The 22,743-nt window shown below is 44.7% G+C and overlaps 2 protein-coding genes across 2 annotated transcripts in view; both read left to right on the top strand.

Moving 5' to 3' along the window:
- CAMSAP2 (calmodulin regulated spectrin associated protein family member 2) overlaps positions 1-8,393 on the top strand; it is a 118,393-nt gene extending 110,000 nt beyond the window's left edge. The window contains exons 13-17 of the mRNA XM_080824941.1: positions 276-496; positions 2,035-2,107; positions 2,854-2,969; positions 4,678-4,796; positions 5,453-8,393. Of these exons, the coding sequence (XP_080681067.1) occupies positions 276-496; positions 2,035-2,107; positions 2,854-2,969; positions 4,678-4,796; positions 5,453-5,758 (835 nt within the window). The 3' untranslated portion in view covers positions 5,759-8,393. The remainder of the gene's footprint in view (positions 1-275; positions 497-2,034; positions 2,108-2,853; positions 2,970-4,677; positions 4,797-5,452) is intronic.
- A 12,939-nt stretch (positions 8,394-21,332) lies between these two features.
- GPR25 (G protein-coupled receptor 25) lies at positions 21,333-22,436 on the top strand (the record flags this gene model as incomplete). Its single annotated transcript, XM_080824487.1, has 1 exon — positions 21,333-22,436. One exon carries the CDS (start codon positions 21,333-21,335, stop codon positions 22,434-22,436), a length of 1,104 nt encoding a protein of 367 aa, XP_080680613.1.
- Positions 22,437-22,743: the final 307 nt, after the last annotated feature.

Below are 22,743 nucleotides of genomic sequence, written 5' to 3'. Positions count from 1 at the left end.
CTGAGTTTGAGGCATTTCAAAGAACGTTCTCCAGAAACATTAATTTAAGATAACTTCACTGGTTTTTACACATAAACATATTTTTAAAAAGCAGTCATTTACTAATGTATGTTTATGTATATTTTAATGATCTAAATTATCTCAAGCGAATTTTAAACCATTTTTTCCCAAGGTGCTGAAACATAATAATTCTCCCTTCTCGCATCAAAGCCATACTCCCAGTATCTGGTTTCTTTAGTGTGCAGAGTAAGAAATTCAACCATTTGGTTTCCCAGGCGTAAAACCGAGGAAGAGCGTCAGAAGAAGGAAGATGAGAGAGCGCGCAGAGAATTTATCAGACAGGAGTATATGAGGCGAAAACAACTGAAACTAATGGAAGACATGGATACAGTAATTAAACCCCGTCCTCAAATAGCAAAACAAAAAAAACAGCGCCCCAAATCTATTCACAGAGATCATATCGAGTCTCCCAAAACACCAATAAAAGGTCCTCCAGGTAACACAGCTTATTATGAAGAGTCTGTTCATAAAAAAACACCAGCCTGGTTTGTCATACTAACTCGACTGTGCTTTGGTATGCTAAATTGGATCCACAATTTGAGATGGTGCATGCTCCTAATTTGGAAAACCAAAATGAGCAAATGTAGTTTTGTTTATGACTTCTGTGTTAATGTGTGCATGCATATATTCAGTAGAGCCAGTGTGAGTGCTGAAGCATCCAGAATGCATCCTAACCTATCAGGGACTCTGCCCTCAGGTATAATGTCTCGGAATTGCTAGTACCCTTTCCACACTTGTCCATTTAAGGATAAACACTGTGTGCACAGAAATACATAAGAAACACATTGGTATAATAAGGAATATAGAAGCAAGAGTTCATGAATCCCTTCTTGAAGACAGAAATGGTCAAACGTCCAAATCTATAATTTTTGGAGTTGAGAGAATGTATCCTAAAATTTAGCACACATACTCACTTTTAAAAATATATATATTTTACTAAAACTAAACCCTGCGGGAAGGGGCACCTGGGTGGCTCAGTGGGTTAAGCCGCTGCCTTTGGCTCAGGTCATGGTCTCAGGGTCCTGGGATCGAGCCCCGCATCGGGCTCTCTGCTCAGCAGGGAGCCTGCTCCCCCCTCTCTCTCTGCCTGCCTCTCTGCCTGCTTGTGATCTCTGTCTCTCTCTCTGTCAAATAAATAAATAAAATCTTTTAAAAAAAAAATTAAAAACTAAACCCTGCGGGGTAGGAAAAGAATAAATGAAACAAGATGGGATTGGGAGGGAGACAAACCATAAGTGACTTTTAATCTCACAAAACAAACTGAGGGTTGCTGGGGGGAGGGGGGCTGGGAGAAGAGGGTGGGGTTATGGACATTGGGGAGGGTATGTGCTATGATAAGTGCTGTGAAGTGTGTAAACCTGGCAATTCACAGACCTGTACCCCTGGGGATAAAAATACATTATATGTTTATATAAATTAATTAATTAATTAAAATTTACTAAAATTAAAAAAAAAAAAAAAAACTAAACCCTGCAGGAAGTTTTAGAGAATTCCCATAGTTAACTCTAAAACTGAGAAAAAATAATACAACATTGACCGTTTAAAGAGAACTCTGCCTTTTCTAGCCAACAAAATTTTTTGATACCCACTACTGGCTAAAATTAGTAAATTACTTTCCCATGTAGGAACTGGATATCCCTAACTATATTTTATTCTTAACTTCTTTTGTTAACTTTTTTCTTACAGTTATAATATCAGTGTCTCATATTACCACTTTCCTTTTGGAATAAATCCTAACAGCAATTAGTTTTATCATTATTTCTTAAAAGTAGGTACCACTGCTAATTTTAAATAAATTGTGCATATATGCATGCAAGCATATTATGTGTTTAGATTAAAAGTAAAAAAAAAACCTACAGAAGCTCAATTTTCATATGCTGGTGTTATCTAATGAACAGACTCTTTTCTAGTTGCTCCTTTTACATTTCTAATTTTGTTTTCATTCAGGATCACGAATTTATCGTGTTTTTTCAGTCTCTAGCCTTTCTTTGGCATCACTGAACACAGGTGATAACGAGAGTGTGCATTCAGGCAAGAGGACACCAAGGTAAATCCATAACGTGAATATTTTTCACAGAAAAGAATGTTTCCAACAATTATCTTGGATTTTATAATGAATGAATCATAACACAAATTTTTATAGTTTTGCTGACTGGAACTGTTTGTGTTTCTGTTTAAATAAATTTAAATATAAAGAGGCTATTCATATTTGACTTTTTTATCTTTTAGGATTTTAGGGTTACTGACATTGATAAGGTACTTTTTATAAAATATAAAACATTAACAGTAATTGCTGATACGGTTTTGGTAAAATCATAGCGTGCAGATATAGCACATCATCTATATAAGTGCCAGCCTCTCTACTTTTTTCTCCTAAAATAATTCCCAAGTAGGCTGCCTAACTTGGAAAAGATCCCTTCTGTACTCTCTCTCTCAGATGTAGATTAGAAACTGAAAGCCCTATTTCATTACGTCACGCTGTAATACCCATGTGGAAAGAGAATGTGTGTAGTGACAGGCATGAGTTTTGAGTTTTGATTTTTGCATCAACATCCTGTTGCAGTAATGGCCAGTTTTCATATAGAAAAACATTCATCCTTTCAGTGAGCAAGTAAGCAAGGAGTGCCCGTAGTGTCCAGGCACGTGCTTGTACAGCTTGAATAAGGCAGTTAAACCGTCTTTTGATTTTTTAAGCTTCTAGGTTGATTTTGGTTGGTACTTTAACAAATATCCCTTCTGACCCCCAAATATTCTTCTGTTTGAAACTTAAAAAATACTTTATTCACCATTTAGATCCGAGTCTGTAGAAGGCTTCTTGTCTCCAAGTCGTTGCGGCAGTCGAAATGGGGAGAAGGACTGGGAAAATGCATCAACAACTTCTTCAGTGGCTTCTGGAACAGAATACACAGGTCAGGGTCCGTATTTTTAGGGAGATGTTTTAATTTAACACAGTCAGGAGAACAAATACAGGCTAATCTAATGAAAGTTTCATGGGTTCTTCTCTTGGTCTAGACACTGGGGAATCTGAACAAGAACACTGAGTGCAGATGGTCCCTTTTAGGGAGGTCAGTTTCAGTGATACGGTTGCACTTAGGGAGGTAGTGACTTGTCCCAGGTGAATTGAGATCAGTTTCTAAACAAAATTAGCAGTATCACTTACACCGCATCCATCTACTTGAAGACGCTGACCATGTCTGTGCTGTGGCTTGGGTCTGAAGAAGTTTTAGAGAGGTTCTGTCAGCTATACACGGGTCCTGAGTACTGAGAAAAGGCTAGAATCCACAAAGGCCTCTCTAACATTGGGATTTCGGGTATCCAGAGTTGTGCATCTTTAAAACACATTAATGTGAGGGGCGGGGGGCACCTGGCAGGCTCCATCAGTGGAACGAGTAACTCTTGATCCAGGGGCTGTGGTTTGAGCCCCATGTATAGCCTACTAAACAACAACAACAACAAAGTATGAAGGGACTCTAAAAGCTGAGGGGAATGCATTGGATGCAGAAAGGTACCAGCCCCACATCAGATCAGAATGTGAGACGCCTGTAAAGAAGGAGGCCGGAGAGAAAATGAAAGAAATGTGAGCAGCCATTGGGATCTAAAGTGGAAAGGCATAGGAGAACGTGCAGGGCAGTGGAGACTGCCTCTGTCCGAGGGGGACCCACTGGAAATGGAAGCCCCATGAAGGCCTAGGGAGGTTAGAACTTGCTGACTTCCCACATGTACTTCACTCCTTTAGCCAGTTGGACAGCCTTTAATGCCAGGGATTAGATAGTAATTCCTTGTTTTCCCTCTGTTTCTCTATGTAAACTCACTTAACAAGCATATTTGCCACGCACTGTTTCAAACCTACAGGTACACAGTTGTGGTGTGCTGGGCTAGCTTGTACCATAGGGCTCTTGGAACTTGTAAATTTTCAGGAATTACGCAAGCTGCAGAACCATTGGTAGTTTGATATTAGGCAGGGTAGGAGTGATTGGTATCACAGAAAGAGGTAAATGCTGCCCGTCAGGGCTAATTTCCACCCCCACCCCCTACCCCCGCCCAGAAAACTGGTTTCTTGGCTCACTATGGAGGATAAGGACAATCCTTGTCTTCCAGGACAGAGTTTAGTTAGTATGAAGTAGGGAAGTTGTACTGTACTTCCTATTAGGAATGTTCCAGGAAAATGGCACAAAGTGCTTCTGTTGCTTGGCAGACCGAGGAGTAGAATTGGTTTAAAGAAAAATGCTTAAAAATCTCAGATATGTGGATGAAGAAAAAGATGAAGCCTTTTCCGGTCGTTTTAAAAGCTGTAATTACTCATGGATCCGTTCTGTTTTAAGTTCACCAGTAACCTTAGCAGACTTGAGAAAGAGAGTGAAGCAGACAGTGTGGCAATTACAACCCCATCTGATTTCCAGCACTGCTGTCTCAGAGCTGTCTTGGCAACATCCTTAAGATGTCTCCCTGTGTGGATAAAACAATGTTCTGATTGGAGTACAGCACTCAGCAGCCTTTAGGCACAGATTTTGATTTTTTGTTAGTGTTTCCTCAACATAGGAACAATTATATCATTTAAACATAGTATTTCTGACTTAGGAATGGTATTTTTATTTTGCTGCTAAATTCTTACCACAGGACCAAAGCTCTACAAAGAACCCAGTGCAAAATCCAATAAGCACATAATACAGAATGCTTTAGCTCATTGCTGTTTGGCTGGAAAAGTAAATGAAGGTCAGAAGAAAAAGATACTGGAGGTAAGCATGTTTGCATGAAAATTAAATTTGGCAACATTCTAAAATTGTAGGAGTCTTCTCTGCTACCAGTTCAAGAGAAAGTACCCTTTCTTGGTACTCTTGAAAGTACCATCCTCTCCTAGGATTTCAACAGCATATAGAAGATCTGTAGCTATGTTTTAACTTTAGATTGAGTTAGTTCACTTTCAAATGGGGTTTTAGAAGACTGCAGACTTAATTAAACCTAGGATAGACTCAGATAATAATATAAAATTGTAAGTTCTTTTCTTGCCCAGAGCTACTTGTTCATGTTTCATAAATGTAAGTAAGGTAGTTTTCCTTTTTAAAAATGAGACTGTATTGCAAAATTGCTAATCAGTGCCTGGTTTGTTAGTGGTTGTTTGACTAAGGTCAAGATTTGGCAGGCATTTCATATCTTCATGCAGGATGATAATATCCACACAGAGCCAACAGCACCTCAGAAGTGAAGTTTTGCATACATTGTTAATTAAGGTGTACTTTGCTTTTATAATACACATTTTATTTTCATTCTTCAGAGTTTATATTTTGAATCTTGTCATAATATTTGACCAAAATAGGTGTAAAACAATTATATGAATTTTATACAGTGAAATGTTTAAGAGATTTTATTGTTTTGTTTTGTTTTTATTCTGAAGGAAATGGAGAAGTCAGATGCCAACAACTTTTTAATCTTGTTCCGGGATTCAGGCTGCCAATTCAGGTCTTTGTATACTTACTGTCCAGAAACTGAAGAAATTAATAAACTGACTGGGATAGGCCCTAAATCTATCACTAAAAAAATGATTGAGGGACTTTACAAATACAATTCTGACAGGAAACAGTTTAGCCACATACCTGCTAAAACTTTATCTGCCAGTGTTGATGCGATTACCATTCATAGTCATTTATGGCAGACCAAGAGACCAGTAACACCCAAAAAACTTCTACCCACTAAAGCATAGGAGTTGGGAAACACTTGCTTCAGAACATTTGTGGTAAATTTGCACTTCATCTTTCCTGCCTGTAGAAAATCTTTCTAATTGCCAACAAGACTTTTATTAATCGCACCTGAACATTAAGCTCTGTTGTCACGAACAACTGGAATGTGAGCCACAGCATTTTGGACTGCGGAAGAGTCGCACGTAGGTGGTAAGTCCAAGTGGTGAAGGAAATGTTCGGATTCACAAATGGAGATTTGTGTCATCGGGTTCGCCGGCTTGATGTGAGACACACTGAAGCACTGAATTCTCATGGACACTAGTTGGACTTATGATTGAAACAAGGCTAAGATGACAAATTATGTGTTTTATTCTTTTTTTTTTTCCTTTTTAATGTACATGCTTGTCTTCAGATGGTTTATTTTGCTGTTATTCTCTCCTGGGGGTTTAATCTAAGATACCTTTGTATTTCGTTTCACGTGGAGACCGCAAGCGTAGGAAATGCGCCTTCAGAGGTAACTCGCACCTTTCTTATGATGCTAAGAGAAACACTAGTGTTTAGTTTTACAATAACCCTCATGTTTTAATGGTGTTAGAGCATTTGCAAGAATTATTCTAAGTATTTACAATTCTGTATTTATTATTCACTCAAGTATTAACATTTCTCTATTAAATAAGAGGAGGTATTGTAAAGAGCTGCTAGTAGGTTCGCTTTAAACCACATGAGCTTAACCAAGAATATGTTATAAGAAGTTGCTGATTAAATCAGTGCTGTTTTTACACCACTTCTGGCCAACTCAGAATAATTTAGATTGTTCTTTTAACAAAAAAGGCTTTCTATCTCTTTTAAAGTAAGTCACTTTATAAGCTGGCAGAAGTGAAGGACACTTTGAGAGTAGTCTTTCAATCTGAAGATGTAAGACTTCCTGCCACAAGTTCTCAAGAGGTCTTTACATTATATTTATAACTGATAAAAAATTATATTTAGAATTTTTAAACATGTACAAAGGGCTACATTTTAATTTTAAAATAGCTTCACATTATTTTACTTATATTGAGTTTCTTTTTTTATTCTTTTCAAGTGGAACAGCTTAGGTTAAAGTACACACTTGAAATCTTCTCTACATGATCTTTGTTCCTTTAACAGTGTATATCAGAGGGTTAGTTGGGGAAAAACTTCATTCTCAGGAAAAGACTTGAATGATTATGTGACCCTGTTATGTTTCAGTGTTGTGACAACTGTGTAAACGTAGAGGGGAGAGACAGTATTGTATCATAAATGAGATGTGGGGTTGGTTTTCTTTTGTGGGAAGTGGAGACTAAAATATATACATTTCTCTAATTGAGTTGTTTAGAGAAATAACTAATATCTCATATGATGTATTTACTTATTTTAAAAGAGAATAGGAATGAGATGTCCCTGAACTGTACTTTTCTATTATTATAAGGCCTTTAGGCATCAGTGCATCTGGGTTATCAACATTTTCTCAAATGCTGTCAATATTTTACTGTAATTTATGTTCTTATATTTATGTATATTTGTTAAAACTGTAAAAAAAATTTCACAGATTTTTTTCCAATACCTGTGCAAGATACATGTGTAGCTTAAAACTATTTGTGATCTACTGTTTGCATGTAAGAGACCAGGATATGTAACTCTTATATTTTAAGTGTATACATACTGTGTATATAATATATGAATATTAAGAATGGGGACTTGCACATTTTACCTTTCAGACAACAGTTTCTATCACAGAAGGAAATGACTGTCAGATACATGTTTAGATTAAGCCTAGTTTTAAAAAAAAAAGCAAATCTAATCAAAATATGGTAATAGTCAAAAGGAGAATTAATAAGCACTTTACATTACTAAATTTGTTCTTTTCAATCAAATTTCCCTTATCAAATCAGTCATCTTTGTGATACTACTTGGCCATTAAATTTTTAAAAATTGGGTGCGAGACAGTGGAAGAACTATTTAAAGCTAAGTAGGACCACCCTTTCTTCTTAAATTTATGTGTGTCCAACATTGAATGTCCATAATGTCTAAAGGTAGAATGTGAACATTGCCACAAAAGTTCATTGCTCTCAGTATATTTTACTTTATTAATACAGAAGGAATATGGATATATTTCTTTAAGTCTGCAGATTTTTTTTATTATGGTGCAGCTTTTCAAAAAAATTATGTTTTAAAAATTATACAAATGAAAATTATGGCATTGCGTAAAGTCTAGAGATTTCCATCAACCTTATTGAAACACACTGGTGCTTTCATCATTAGCGGTCAAATGATGATGATGATGATGATGATGATGATGATTCAGTTAAGTTTGCCAAACACCTGTCATGGTTTCCAGCGCAACCTGTCAAATTCTATTTGACGCAGCTTTGGAAAGCTTTTAATTCCTCTTGACTTTTCGATTTTGTTTTAGACTGACTGTTACAGTTTTTATTTGGCTGTTTAAAGCCAAATTCAACTTTTTAATTATGGTTTCATGGACACTGTGGGGCAATGTACAGTGTATGGTGTGCTTACCTGTCCACTCTAGAGCACTGCTTACAGGTTTTTTTAAGATGCTGTGCTGTAAAATACTGTCATATTTGCTATTTCCTGGTACAGTGTAGTTTTTCCCCTTTCATTTGAATAAAAGCATGGCACCAAATGACTCCTTTTCTGTTTCTTGAATAAAGTGTGTTTTTTCCCTAATATTTGAACTTGGGTAAACTCATCGTATAGCTTTCCTACCTCTTAACCTATGTTTAAATGTAACAGTTTGAATATTCACAAGAGGCAATTTTTGGTAGTATTAGACACTGTCTGAATACTGACTTAAGGCAATGTTAAAAAGTCTGTAACTTTCTTTGCTTAGCTCAGACCATCTACATAGTGGTGTTTAAAAGTTTGTGCTCATGATACATCTTTCTGTCCATGTTAAATCCCTTTCTTTTGGTGAATGATTAAAATGTGCCAGAATTAACACTTTATACCTTTGAAATTGAACGGCTAATGAACAGTTCTTGATTTACTCTCTAAATTTCACTTTGATTTTGCGGATTATATTCAGTCCAGAGCAATTAAGAAAAAAAGATCTAATAACAAAACAACAACAAAGTCTTCATACACAACTATATACCTGAAGAAATATCTGCTGTTGCTAACTGTAAGTGCGGTTCTCTACCTTTAGGTCCTCTGATAGGGTACCCCAGCTTCAGAACCCAGTTGTAACTTCCATAGTATTTTGCAGTGCTGTGATTTTCAGAAATAAAAATATTTAACCTGAAGACTCATGCAGCATTGGAGAAGTCTATACAGACCATGGCACCCTAGAGCCCACTCATAATTTGAGAGCATGTTCTCTGATTTGGCTGCTTGACAATTCTTAACAAGGCAGAGGAAAGGATGCCTGCGTGGCTTAGTCCATTAAGTGTCTGCCTTTGCCTTAGATCATTATCCCAGGATTCTGGGACTGAGTCCCACATCGGCTCCTTGCTTAGCAGGGAGCCTGCTTCTCCCTCTACTAAATAAAAATATTAAAACAAACAAAACCTAGGTAAAGGGAGATGTTCTACAGTGAACAGTAACATTTTTATTTTGTAACCTGTGCATACGGCGAAATAATAAAGAATAACCAGTGAAAGAAACGGAGTTATAATACTCTGACCTAGGAATCAGGCATTGGAAAAACACATCTTAATCTGGGGCACCTGGGTGGCTCATTTGGTTAGCATCCCACTTCTGGTTTCGGGTCAGGTCCTGATCTCAGTGTCCTGAGACCCAGCCTGGTGTCAAGCTCTGCCCTCAGTGCGGAGTCTGCTTGTCCCTCTGCCCCTCTCTGCTCACGAGCTCATGGTCTCAAATAAATAAAATCTTTAAGAAATAGATAGAGATCTGTATCTTCTTTATAATGGCAGTTTTGCCTTTAAAAGAAACAAATGAACAATGCTCTATCATTTCAGGGAGGGTGGTGTGCACCTGGGTTGGTACTTCCCAGCTGCTCCTCACATAAGGCTATCTAGAATCTTCCAGTCGTCTGCTGTTGGCATCTGGGGCACAGGCCTTCTGGCGGCTTGGCATTCCACGTCCAGATGCGCAGACAGTGAGAGCTTGCGTATGTGTTTAATGTCACTGTGGTGTCTGTAACTCGTTACCTCTATCCACAGTGGCTTATAGTTATGTCAGAAAAAGAAAAAAGAGTTCTTCCACTTTCCATTGAAGAAGATAAAAGCAAACAAGTTAAAAAAAAAAAAATGTTTGAAGGCCCACTCGGGCTTTTTTTTTTTTTACCGTGTTCAGGATAGCCGCTATGGTACTTAAAATACGGCTGTCCTTCATTCTGCTTCACTGCAGTCTGTTGTTTTACGTGGCTGATCTGTTCTTCCTTCAGGAGCACCTGCTGGTGTCAGAAGCACCCCAGGGCTGGACGACACACAGCACGGCCTGTGTGGTTGGCGGCGCTGCTGGTTCCTGACCGCACCCAGGTATCCATTTTCATGGTCTGCCTGTTTATATGAGAAAGGGAATGTGGCTCTCAACCCTCAAGCAAGCAGAAACTCTTCACTCTAATACTGCTTTTTGATGGGAAAGTACTTGTCTTTCTGTGAAGAGATACCAAGATCTCCATTTCACAGATGAGGATGATCAAGCTTCAAAGTCAGTAATGGCCGAGGACACAAAGCTAGTAAGTGGTCGCCTAAACCTGATTTCCCCTCCCCTTCGCTGTGCCTCACGGTGCACGACTTCCACTACTGTGGATGTGGTGGAAGAAAACTACGTGAGGTCTGATAACTATACTAGTTAGTAATACATTCACCACTGAGGGAGCGCTAAGAACTTGTTACAGCGGATTTTGTTCTCTTGCCTAGTAACTGTAGCCAGCATCAACACAACAATGGCTGAAATCAGACTGGTGGGTCCCCACACTCTTAAACATCTAGATTCCTAAGAAGAGAGGAATGGAGAAAGTACGGATGGGGTGGAAAGAAGGATTCTGCTGACAGGTTGATCAGATTTATCCAGGAAACAGTAATGAGGTGCGAGAGACTAGGTCACAAAGACACGGGGGGTCTTTCATCAAGGAGCCCCCGTCTCGAGGCGGATGCGGTTAGACCTTTACAAGCATCTGATAAACTCTATGCTCTAAGAGAGGTGTGGACCCGAAGCACGGGACAGATAAGCCCCCTTCTTATGAACAGTTAAAAGGTTCTTGTTCATAAGCAAGTTCACTCTTACCAAAACTGACTTTATATAAAGAATGTAAGACTTAAGTTGCATCACCAGCCAATAAGGGGCCCGTCCTAGCGCAGTCTTCTTCAGACTTGAGTTCTGAGTTGCAGAGGCATCGTTCTGGTGACAGACCTTAAAGCCCTACTTTCCGAGATTGTCAGCATCTGACAAAGCTAGCTGACCGTACACTGCTTCCTCTTCATGTTCGTAGCCAGAGACCGCTGTATTGCACTGCTTTTTGCTGCTCTGTTGTCCCCCTCCTACCAGACAGAAAAAACCCAAGTTTGCAGTCTCATCAGGGGGCTGCTCTGGAACAGTTGGGAGGACCACGGATACCCCTGTGCATATCAGGTGGGTCATGCTTGGGTTCTTTACCTTTACATTCGGTGCCTAAATACAATAGGTATTCAAAAATGATTTGTCAAATGAATAAACGTAAGGAGAACTGCCTAGTCCAGATTCAAAATCACACCCAAAACTTAGTCGGATTTCTGCCAGGCTACCACTGATTTCCTACTATAGATATTTTTGCCCTAAAAATATCAGCCCCACGTTGACTCACCTGGTCTGACTCCCTCTGCTTTATATAGACCTTTCCAGGGACCCAGGTGCAGCTTGGAAATTCAAACCATCAGTGACCGTGACATAGTGGTATTCGGTTCCCCTACCTCCTTTCTTAGCTCCTCATATGCCCCCCCCACCCCCAAATTATGGGCAATCCCAAGGCTCAGTTCTCCTTCATGCCCTGTTCAACCTCTACTTCCCTTCTAAGAAGGCCTTCAGTACCAGCTCCGACTGGCCCTTCTGCACAGCTCCTCTCTCTCCAGCCAGAAAGCTCCCTGCGGCCCCTTGGGCACCTGACTGCCAGCTCCACCTCTCACGTGGAAGTTCCACTGTCCCCAACTCAACCGGTTTCTTTTTTCTGTTATTTTTACGGATTTTTATTTATTTGACAGGACAAGCGGGGGAGCAGCAGGCAAAGGGAGAGGGAGAAGTAGACTCCCTGCTGAGCAAGACTTGAATCCAGAACCCCGGGATCATGACCTGAGCTGAAGGCAGATCCTTAACAGACTGAGCCAGCCAGTTGCCCCTCTTTCCTTTAAGATTTTCCCCAACTCCACTGGTTTAAAAACACTGTCAACCTCCTAGTAAAACCAACGCCTTCCTGGTTGAAACCTTCACAGTCTTGTCTGTCTTCTTTCTCTGCCCATGGAGGGCACCTCCTCGTACCTGGACAACCACCAGATCCTGTCCATGTTCACGCTGTCAGTCTGTTCCTCATCTGTCTGGACCAGCCTCATGTCAGGTGCCAACAGCTCCTGCTTAAACTCTGCAAGACACTCCGACTCGTCCTTCCCTGATTCCATTTCTCCCCCACAAACAGTGCTGCCAATCAGTCCTCGGTTTTCCTAAAGCACTGCTTTCACCGTGTCCTCCCCACTAGTCAAAAACTCCCAAGGGGCCTTATCCTCACTGCTGAGTTCCTGAGCTCAGCAGTTTTAGCCCTCCCAGGCTTGCCGCAAGTTGGCTTTTCAGCAACATCAGACTATCTGATAGTCAAATATCCAACAGGCACCAAAACTCAGAAAAATTCGACATTTCAAAATAACTCATCACAGTTATCATGAAAAAAATCAAACTGTAAGGACTTTCTCATATTTATTTTACAGTTTACTGTTTGGGTTTTCGGTTGCAGAGAGGATGGGGTTGGGGTGTCGAGGTGTTTTGTAACCTTTTGCTGCTTGGGACCACGAAAGGTCTCAGTCCTGTCTTTCATGTCGCTCCTTCCTATAACACAGACCTCTTCTTCAGAGAGGCTGACCTGCCTTGATCTTGATAGAATGTGGGCTATCACAGTCAGCCTCACATCAAAGATATTTGTACGCTGCAGTCCATTTTCTCTAATACTGTGTTAGCTGCCGGAGAGGAAGCACTGTGTCCATAATGTTGCCTAATTGAGTGCTTGCCCCGTGGTAGGAAGGGGCCATTTCCAGTGTCAGTCTGAACTGAAGGTGACCTTAGAAACGGGTTTCGCTGATCTGTGGCAGAACCGTGGCACCGTGTGGGGGAGTCCCTATCAACCCACAGGGAACATTGCCGAATTCCTGCTGCAAGTAACTGAAAATTCACACTAACTTTCCCATAACCAACTTTCTGTAAAATCACTGAAAAGTCATTGCAAGTCCTAGTTTAGAAGCTTCTGTGGGCTGAGTAATTACAAAGAGAAAAATGTTACTTCCTTTCCAAACAAATTCTGGGGCCATTTTTATATTAAGGGACTTCCCTACTGCCTGTCTTTTAAATTTCTGATGGTTTTGTTTCGGCCTTGAACCTTTGAGCTGCGGAAACCTGCAGGGGAGGACAGAGTGGAGCCTTACTTTCCTTGAAAGCCATACTCCCGCCCTCACCCTCCACTGCCATCCTAATTCCTCCCCCAGGGCTCCTAAAGGCCAACAACGAAGTCTGGGGTACATCCCAAGACAGACACACAGCTGCAGGCAATGGGCTTTCACACTGAGTCACCCCTCAGTGTGGGCTGAAGCCCAAAGGCCCGTGGCCAACTCAGATGCTGCCCTTTCCCAGCCACCCCATATTTAGCACCTGAAAGTTTCGGAAATGATCAACCATCTGAAACGTTCTGCGTGGCCTCTGGCATCCCGGGTGGGGCCCCTTCCCCAGTGTGTGCCTCCCCTTAGGTGGTGAGGCTGCAGGGCAGAGGCAGGAACGTCGTCGTCATTAACCTGCGACTCCCTGCCCACCTACCCTCCCACGCACCCGGAGGATCCTCTCTGCGGCTCAGGGTTGGGGTCTACGAAACCTCATCTTGGTAACCAGTCAGTAATAGTGAATAAAACAGAGGACTCCCCATTCAATACTTATCCAGAGAGGGTGTGGACACACAAGGACACATGGCTTTGTGGGGTTTTCCTCCCACTCTGGTCTCCATCACTGCTAACCTCCCTGTGAACCGCAACTGCACTGGCATCCTGCCATCTGTCTGTGCTTTGGCCTTGTCAGCAGTTTGCAGCCTCCTGTCACCCTGGGAAATTCACCATCAGTGATACCAGGTCCAGTGAACTCTGGTTGTCCAAGGCTTAAGACCGCCCCCCTAGATGGGGAAATCTCTGGATTCTCAATGCAATTCCAAAAGCATTTACTGATCACCCACTATGTGCAGAGAAATCCTCGCGTCCTGGAGGGGATGAGGGGTGGCGCAAGCAGGGGAAATGAGAGGTCCTCCGCCATGCAGCCCAGGCCGGGAGTGCAGGGCACTGGGGGTGCGGGCGCAGAACCCAGAGAGAGGGGAGGGCGTCTACTGGATGCCTGCTCACACCCCACTCGGGTGTGAGCTGCACTGGCTAACATCTTCACAAGCCCCAATCAGGTAGATGCAATCACACCCATTTTAAGACGTGGAGTCTGGAGCCCAAGATCGCACCGCTGCCAAGTCATAAAGCTGGTACAGAAGCCAGACTCCTGCCACTGATCTAATAGGACCCGTTCTGTTTGTTCACTGACCACAGACATAATGACATAAAATACGTATTCAATAAATTCGACATCACAACCGGAAGAACAGGGTTTTTAAAAAAATATTTTTAATGTAATAGTGTTGGGAAAGTAGGATAGAAATCTAAAAAAAAAAAAATTACACTGTAGGTGGATTAAAAAAAGATGCTAGAAAGTTATTTTTTAATAATACTGTTGACTGTTTTTAGACCAAAGAAAAAGTAACACTCTAAACTCTGGAACTGCTAAGAGCAATACATTTTACTAATGAAAATGTAAAATTAAAAGCAAAGGAAAACAGCCAAGAAAAAAATCTGGAAGAATATTTGAATTAAATGGGACAATGTTTAATCCTAAATAGTTCATATAAAAAAAAAGTAGATAAATGTATGAAGGACATGATTACACAGTTCACATAAGAAGAATTAAGTACAGAAAGACTTTTAATCTTATATTCAAAGAAATGTACATTAAAATGAAGGAACCATTTTTACCTCATTACTTATTGAAGTGGAAAAAAATCTTACTGATGAATTTTTTTAATTTATTTTTATTTATTTATTTATTTTTAAAGATTTTATTCATTCATTTGACAGAGAGAGAGATCACAAGTAGGCAGAGAGGCAGGCAGAGAGAGAGGAGGAAGCAGGCTTCCCACTGAGCAGAGAGCCCGATGCGGGGCTTGATCCCAGGACTCTGGAATCATGACCTGAGCCGAAGGCAGAGGCTTTAACCCACTGAGCCACCCAGGCGCCCCCTGATGAATATTTTTGACAAGATTGTGTTGAACCCAAAACCCTCATATGATGCCATACGATTCCTGGTCATTATAAGCATCTGCATTGAGCCATTTTCACAGCCTGTGACCTTCACAAAGGCACTTACACTATGAGAACAGTGTGAAAAAGAAAGTTCGCAAGTGCAGTTGTTTGTTACGAATTTCTGTAACAGCAAAAAATACTGGAGAAATCCAAAATATCCCAAGTCAAATTATTAGAAACATTATATTAAACATAAATATTAAACAACATAGAAAAATGTAGGTTTATATGGCATTGAAATAAGCAGACGATGAAACTGTGCATCCTAATTGATGATTCTTAAACTGTTGTGTTAAAAAGTATGTGGAGAACATCTGAAATGGAATGTGAAAAAAATAGAAAATCCAAGAATGATGGGATTACAAATAGGTTCTCTCCTCTAGTCGGAAACAAATTCACCAAAATGCTACATATGGTCGTTCAGCGCTGGGTTTGGGTGGACATACCTTACTCTGAAGTCTACAATCTGCTTATTTGGCCTTTATGATGAAAAAGGCAAATATAATGTTCAAAATTTTTCTTGAAGGGTTAGGATTATGTGTACAGAAAAATTCAAACGGGGAAGAAGTTGTAAAAGCTTACATATATAGCTCATAAAGGAACAGAAATAAACCTATTCCTGAAGGCAACCTAGTTCAAAGCATTAGATATTTATTGTCTCTTCTGCTGTCAGTCACGGTGAGGGACAGAGAGAAGCTCTACGGGCAAGGCAGGGCTGACCCACATAACAGAGTTGGTCCAGAGAGAGGAAGGCCCTGAAGGGATGGAGGTCAGAGAAGACTCCTGGGGGGGAGATGGAGGGAGACGGAAGACCACCTCCGCTTTGCTCTGTTGACACATGCCAGAGAGCGCCAAGAGCCTCGGCTAAGCAGGATGAGTGTTCTAGAAGCTGACTTCTAATCCTGTGGGGGAACACCCACCACCACCAACACACCCCCCCGCCACCAGAGGAGAGAGAGCAGAATCGTGGAGTTGGCCTTGGTCACTGAAAGTTGGATAGAAATCTCTCCAGCTCTGGCCTTTGCTGCTTCCTCCCATCCAGACAGGTTCACAAGACCCACAGGGCTCAGCAGTAGCACAGAGAATCTGCCATGTGCTCTGGGCCACACACTTCCCTTGGGTATGAGACCACAGCCCCAGGAAGCAAGAATCTGTGTTTTTAATAAACAACCTACTTCTCCTTCCCCCTCCCCCCCCACCAGGCTTCCCTCTCGGTCCCTTGCCCCATTCTTCTTTTTCACCTGGCGGTTTCCTGGCTGTCACCTCTAGCTTTCACAATCACTCATGTGCTCCCTGCTCCAGACTGCCGTGTGCCCCAGGGGAAGTGAGGCCCAGTGGCACCGGGCCTGTCCCCGATCGCCTACGGGCTCTGGCAAGCAAGCCCTGCCCCTGCTAGCCTTCTAGGGAAGGAGACTGCAGCCCCCGAGGCCCCCCAGGATTGTGGGTGTCAGACACACAATCAGACATGAGACAAGCAGACGATGAAACTGTGCATCCTAATTACTAACGATTCTTAAACTGTTGTGTTAAGAAAAAGTATGTGGAGAACATCTGAAATGGAAAGTGAAAAAAACAGAAAATCCTTCTAAGGATGAGCAAAACTGCTCTGAATCTCCAGCAGCCCCCACAGGTTCCCACCCTCTGGGCGGGTCTTCAGAGGAAACTCAAGCTTGAGGACTGGGATGGCCATGGAGGGCCTGCGAAAACCATTCATTCCCAGGCCTCTCCTCTCGAGTGTTTCTCCTCTTGTAATTGGCTGGGGAGAAACCACCTTGAGAAGAATGGCCTGGATGTGGGCACGCCGAAGGCTCCTTAAGCTCTCCCACTCCCTGAGGATCCCCATGGACCACAGGGACATCAGGCTAGAGTGACTTTATGTCTCAGTTTGCCCAGAACAGTCCTGGTTTATGGCCTGGGTTAATTACCATAGATCCTCTCGCTCTCAGAAATGCCCCGGTTTGGATCATACGTTATTTCATGACCCAACCTCAAACAAACAGGAAACATGCACGGCCCCTCTGTGTTCCCTGAGCCCAGCAAATGGGACGGCATCCATATAGTTCCCAAACACAGCCACCCCAGGCCCATCGTTGACTCTCTGCTGAGACCCACAACGTTACAATGATCTCTTGATGCTGCCCTTCTGTCCCCACCACCGGTGATCTGTTTCAAGTGCTCTCTATCTACCCCCCTACCCAAATAATTACAACAGTCTACTCCAGGTTCTCCCCGGCCTGAGCCTCTCCTCTCCCCTGTTCAAACCACATCTCTGCCAGTGATCTTTTCGAAACAGAAAGAGGTCATACCCTACTCACAAATGTCCAGTGACTCTCCACTACCTACACAATGAAATCGTTGTGATTGTCCTGTGACCTGCTCGCTATTACCTTTCCTGTTTCCTCTCCTGCCACCTGCTTCCCACCCTGGGCTCTGGTCACACTGGGCCCATGTCCTGCTGCTCTGTTTCACCTTCCAGCTCCTTCCGGGACCTGCACTCCAGGGTCATCTCCTGGAAGGCCTTTTCTGACGTCTCATCCATCAGAAGTAACTGCTCGTGGTGCACCTCGGTAGCTCAGTGGGTTAAAGCCTCTGCCTTCAGCTCAGGTCATGATCTCGGAGTCCTGGGATCGAGCCCTGCATCGGGCTCTCTGCTCAGCGGGGAGCCTGCTTCCTCCTCTCTCTCTCTGCCTGCCTCTCTGCCTACTTGTGATCTCTCTGTCAAATAAATAAATAAAATCTTAAAAAAAAAAAAAAGAAGTAACTGCTCTTTCCTCTAACCTCCAAGAGGACTTCCACCTTTCTCAGTTTGACGTCTGGTATGCTGGCCGCTGCCTGGGCATCTGTATCTGTCCCCTGCCTCAACAGCAAGCCTCTAAGGTCAAGAACGGCAGCTCTCTCAATGCCTGAAATGCTGCCTGCCCCATGACAGTGCTCACTGTTAAGTGAATCATATCAAAATCAATAATCCGCCTCAAATTTTCAACACCAGAGTGCCCAACAGGTCAGTCACTCATTCTTGGTGACAGTGTGGTGGGCTCTGAGTGGGCACAGACACAGAACCATTGGTCCCAACACAGTGTCTCCTGGGAGCGATGTCTGCTAAGAATTCAGACCCGGAACAAAAGCAAAAATTAACAATCAGGACCACACCGAAACAAAGAGTTTTGCACAGCAAAGGAAACCATCAACAAAATGAAAAGGCAACCTACTGGATGGGAGAAGATAATGGCAAATGACCTATTCCATAAGGAGTTAATATTCAAATTATACAAAGAACAGCTCAACATCAAAAAACCCACAAATAACCCAATTTAGAAAATGGGGAGAGGACCTGAGTAGACATTTTTCCCAAGAAGACACCCAGATGACCAACAGACCCTAAAAAGGTGCTCAACATCGCTCATCATCAAGGAACTGCAAATCAAAACCACAACGGGTGATCCCTCAGACCAGTCAGAACGGCTAGTATCAAAAACACAAGAAATAACAAGCTTTGGTGAGGATGTGGTAGAGAGGCAACCCCTGGGTTCTGCTGGCGGGAACAGAAATAGACACAACCATTGTGGAAAGCAGTATGGAGGTTTCTCAATAAAAACAAATATTGGGGTGCTGGGTGGCTCAGTGGGTTAAGCCTCTGCCTTCAGCTCAGGTCATGATCTCAGGGTCCTGGGATCAAGCCTCACATCGGGCTCTCTGCTCAGCAGGGAGCCTGCTTCCCTCTCTGCCTGTCTCTAATTGTGATCTCTGTCTACCAAATAAATAAATAAATAAAAACTTTAAAAAAAAAACAGAAATATCATACATTTGGGTATCTACCCAAAGAAAATGAAAACACTAATTCAAAAATACATCTACACCCCATGTTCATTACAGAATCTTTTTTTTTAAAGATTTTATTTATTTGAGAGAAAGACAAAGATAGCAAGAGAGAGCAAGAGTTGGGAGGAGAGAGAGAAGCAGGCTCCCTGCTGAACAGGGAGCCCGATTCCAGGATCCTGGGGTCATGACCTTAGCCGTAGGCAGATGCTTAACTGACTGTGCCACCCAGGTGCCCCCATTACATCATTATTTACAATAGCCGAGATATGGACACAACCTGTGTTCACTGATAGACAAGCAGACAAAGGAAATGTGGTGTGTCTATGTGTTCTCTACATATTCTATATACGCTCTAATTATATATATGAAATGAAATATTAATCAGTCATAAAAAAGGACCAAGATCCTGCCAAATGAAATTTTCAGAGAAAGGCAAATGCCATTTGATTTCACTCATATACATAAAACCTAAAAATGGGGCACCTGGGTGGTTCAGTGGGTTGAGCCTCTGCCTTCGGCTCAGGTCATGATCTCAGGGTCCTGGGATTGAGCCCTTCATAGGGCTCTCTGCTCAGCACGGAGCCTGCTTCCACACACCAGCCCCCTCCCCCCCCCGCCCGCCGCCTGCCTCTCTGCCTACTTGTGATCTCTGTCAAATACATAAATAAAATCTTTAAAAAAAAAAAAAGACCTAAAAAAAATGAACAAATAAACAACAACAAAAAAAATAGACTCATAAATACAGAGACCTGGTAGTTGCCAGAGAGGAGGAGAGTTGGAGGGTGGGCAAAATAGGTGCAGGGGATTAAGACTTCCAGCTATAAAATAAATAATTCCCAGGAATGGAAAGTACAGCGTACAGAATATAGTCACTAATACTGTAGCAACATTGCGCAGTATCATGCAGACGGTAACTACACTTACGGTGGTAAGCACTGCATAACGTATAGAATTGTCAAATCCCTATATAATACACCTGAAACTAATATAATATTCTATGTCGATACTTCAATATATAACATTTTTAAAATTTTTCTTAAAAAAAGGATCTGGACCTAACTAGAGTTGCCCAGAATCCTTGCTGTAGAAACAGCACACCAGACGAAAAGGCTTTTGCACAGCAATGGAAACCATCCACACAATGAAAAGGCAACCTACCGAATGCGAGAAGAAAGGGTACCTCCTGGAGAAAGGGCAAGCTTTCCTTCACCTCCCATCTTCGCCTCCTGGGGGGCCACCACCCCCTTCAAGGTCAGGCGTCACTCCCACCCTTTCATCAGTCCTCCCCTGACTCTGACCATAAGGGCTCTCACCCTCCTCTAAACTTCTGACTCCTAATCTGCTCTAAATTAGGTACCATCTTGAGTCATCTTTCATCCTAAATTTACATCTGTGTTTGGCTTAACAGGGAGATTTGACCAGATGAGGGCAGATAAACAAGGGCTGGGATTAAATCCCAGGCCCCTCATCTTTTGTCTGGATACCTCTTCCTCTCTAGCTTAAAACATTCCTGTGTGGCTCCATAAGGAGCTGATTTGGTCAGAAAAAGCCACTCTTTGAGTTAAGACATTTAGCCTGGTGCCTCAGGAGGCTAAAAACAGCTGGAGAGCTCTGGTGGCCAATTCCTGATTAGGAAGTGGGCTCCCAAGTGGAGGCCCCGCTTCACCCCGACCCCGTTGTGCACCAGACAGCAGAACCCCTTTTTTCCTAGAGAACGCGTGAACCCGCAGCAGGCTGCCGCAAGGCCGCCCCTCTCCCTTACAAAACCTCAGCCGGATTCTAGCCCCTAACCTCTAATAAAACTAGAGGAAACCACAGAGCCGAGCACCGACGGGAACGAAGTGGAAGATGAAAACGAATGGGGGCTGTCGGGCACCCGCCAACTCTTGCAACCTGATGTCAGACCAGACGGCTCCCACTGGGAGGGACCTTTCCTCCAAGAACCCTCTCGAAGTCTCCTCTGCCAGGTTCCCTGCCCTTCCCCTGGGGCCAGCCCCAAATCGTAGGCCTCTACCCAGGAGCCTGCCCCTCCCACGCCACCCCCCTCCTCCCTCACCTTCCTGCCCACCCACCTGCCTCGGTCTGGGTGGCAGGAAGGGAGGTGCTGGGCACCGGCCGTGAAGAGCAACCCCCCCCCACACACACACACACAACCTCTCGCTCAAAGCTGCCGCCGCCCACACCCAGGCTGCGTCCCCCACGGGCCTCGCGGTCCTCCCCCGCCATGCCTCTCACCGAGCCCTGGATCCCCAGCCCGTGGGCGCCGTCCTGGGACTACTCGGGGTCCGGCGACCTGGAGGACCTGGAGCCGTGCCAGGTCCGGGACCTGCCCTACAGCTACGCCTACGTGCCCGTGCTCTACATGGCAGCCTTCGTGGTGGGCCTGCTGGGCAACTCCTTCGTGGTGTGGCTGCTGGCCGGGCGGCGCGGCCCGCGGCGGCTCGTGGACACCTTCGTGCTGCACCTGGCCGCCGCCGACCTGGGTCTCGTGCTCACGCTGCCGCTGTGGGCCGTGGCGACGGCGCGCGGCGGCCGCTGGCCCTTCGGCGAGGGCCTGTGCAAGCTCAGCGGCTTCGCGCTGGCCGGCACGCGCTGCGCAGGCGCGCTGCTGCTGGCGGGGCTCAGCGTGGACCGCTACCTGGCGGTGGTGAAGCTGCTCGACGCGCGGCCGCTGCGCACCCCGCGCTGCGCGCTGGCCGCCTGCTGCGGCGTCTGGGCCACGGCGCTCCTGGCCGGCCTGCCCTCCCTGGCCTACCGGGAGCTGCAGCCCCTCCCCGGCGGCCCGGGCAGCCAGTGCGGGGAGGAGCCCTCCGACGCCTTCCAGGCGCTGAGCCTGCTGCTGCTGCTGCTCACCTGCGCGCTGCCCCTAGCCGTCAGCCTGGCCTGCTACTGCCTCATCTCGCGCCGCCTGCGCCGGCCGCCGCACCTGGGCCGGGCCCGGAGGAACTCGCTGCGCATCATCTTCGCCGTCGAGGGCGCGTTCGTGGGCTCCTGGCTGCCCTTCGGCGCCCTGCGGGCCGTCTTCCACCTGGCGCGCCTGGGGGCGCTGCCGCTGCCCTGCGGCCTGCTGCTGGCGCTGCGCTGGGGCCTCGGCATCGCCACCTGCCTGGCCTTCGTCAACAGCTGCGCCAACCCGCTCATCTACCTGCTGCTGGACCGCTCGTTCCGCGCCCGCGCCTGGCGCGGGGTCTGCGGGCGCCCCGACCGCCCGGCGCGCGGGGGCAGCTCGGCGTCCTCGCTCTCCAGGGACGACAGCTCGGTGTTCCGGAGCCCGGCCGGCAGCTGGGAGCGAGCGCGGACGGCGAGCGCTGGCCCGGCCCTGCTCTAGCTTGCCCCCGCCGGGCGGAGGAGCGGCCCCGGAGCCCGCAGGGGAGGAAGGGCCGGGGCACCGAGGGCGAGAGACTCCCCAGACGTGCCTTCTCTGCTGCCGGCAGCGCGCTTGGGCCGGCACTGCCTGGACTCCCAGGGCCTCCTTCATCATCTTTCTCAGGACCTCAGAGCTTTTGGAACTCCCGCCCCCAAACCAGCCTGCTGAGAGCAGCCGTTCTCTCAGCCCAGTGGGCAATGGGGCTGATTTATTCAGTCCAATAAAGGTCAAAGGAGATGAAGCAGACAGCAGTCTGGACACCCACAGG

The sequence above is a fragment of the Martes martes genome (assembly GCF_963455335.1).
Source record: "Martes martes genome assembly, chromosome: 15".
In the NCBI taxonomy this organism is placed as follows: domain Eukaryota; kingdom Metazoa; phylum Chordata; class Mammalia; order Carnivora; family Mustelidae; genus Martes; species Martes martes.
Note: the sequence above shows the minus strand (reverse complement) of the source record. Positions and strands in the feature narration are given on the sequence as shown.